This window comes from Volvox carteri (assembly GCF_000143455.1).
Source record: "Volvox carteri f. nagariensis unplaced genomic scaffold VOLCAscaffold_19, whole genome shotgun sequence".
In the NCBI taxonomy this organism is placed as follows: Eukaryota; Viridiplantae; Chlorophyta; class Chlorophyceae; order Chlamydomonadales; family Volvocaceae; genus Volvox; species Volvox carteri.
The window spans coordinates 1560751-1561744 of NW_003307562.1; the positions used below are offsets into that span (position 1 = coordinate 1560751).

Sequence of the window (994 nt, forward strand, 5' to 3'; positions counted from 1 at the left end):
CTCTAACGCTAGGTGGCAGCAGCTCCCGAAGGAAACGCGAAGGGGGTCGACTTTCGTCACGCATAAGAGTACCGCCAAAGGTTACTCCCTAATCCCTAAGGTGGTCAAGTGGGGCGTTACTGCGTGTCTCGGTTTCGCGTCGCTGAGAGAAATTCGGCCGCCGCGTCGCTAGGGTTGGGGGTCGTGGGGGTTCGGTCTCTGCCTCTACGCGCGACATATTATGTCCAAATTCGTCGAGCAGAGTGCGTTTATCTTCGCTGCCGGTGTACTTCCTCGCCAAACGGAAACGTAATCCTTCTCGCGTTGCCGAGTTCGCATTGCGTCGCGTTTTGGGATCCGAGTGCACGGGTGCGCGCTGCCGTGATCTTTACCCCCTGGTCTCTCGCTCTAACCACTCACCGGTCTGTCTGGGGGATCCATCTCCTCCCCGTCGCGTTCAATCACGCGCCTCGCCGGTGCCGACTACAAGCAAGTCAAACAACAAGGTCGGAAAGTCAGATGCGATGGACTTGGTCCGGCTCTGAGACGGGTGCTCTGCCTTCGCTTCATTGCAATGAACCATTCACAAGGATGACTTGTCGCTCTTCTAGGTGTGTCTAACTGGTCCGTCGGTCGCTGCTTGTTATGATGGGTCGGTCGACCCAGTATGCTTGCATGTTTTCCTTATCAGCCATTGCTCAAAACTAGCACGAATTAAGATGACAAAGACGCTATTAGTCGCTTAAATCCCGACGAAGGCAAGGAGCGCCTTCAGTCGCGCCTTCTCTCAGCCGGTCAACCCGCCGACACCGCTCTTGCGGCCCAGATGCCGATGACTGGGCAAAGGCTGGCCAATAAGGAAACAAATTTCATACCTCGTTTTCCATTACTGGGTACGCTTCGTTGTTTCTTGGCTCCGGTGGGTCGGTGTAGTTTGGCTGGCTCTTGGTTGTCTCTACTCGCTACCTTAGCGAAGAGACGTAAAATGATATTGAGAGAGAGGGACTGAATGCGC

General features: G+C 54.9%; 1 protein-coding gene across 1 annotated transcript in view; it reads right to left on the reverse strand.

Annotated features, from left to right (window-relative positions):
• Positions 1–994, reverse strand: part of VOLCADRAFT_104800 (uncharacterized protein) — a gene marked incomplete at its 5' end in the record, with an annotated part of 15224 nt that overhangs the window by 11729 nt on the left and 2501 nt on the right. Inside the window, one exon of the mRNA XM_002950629.1 lies at positions 400–462. Coding sequence (XP_002950675.1) covers positions 400–462 — 63 coding nt within the window. The remainder of the gene's footprint in view (positions 1–399; positions 463–994) is intronic.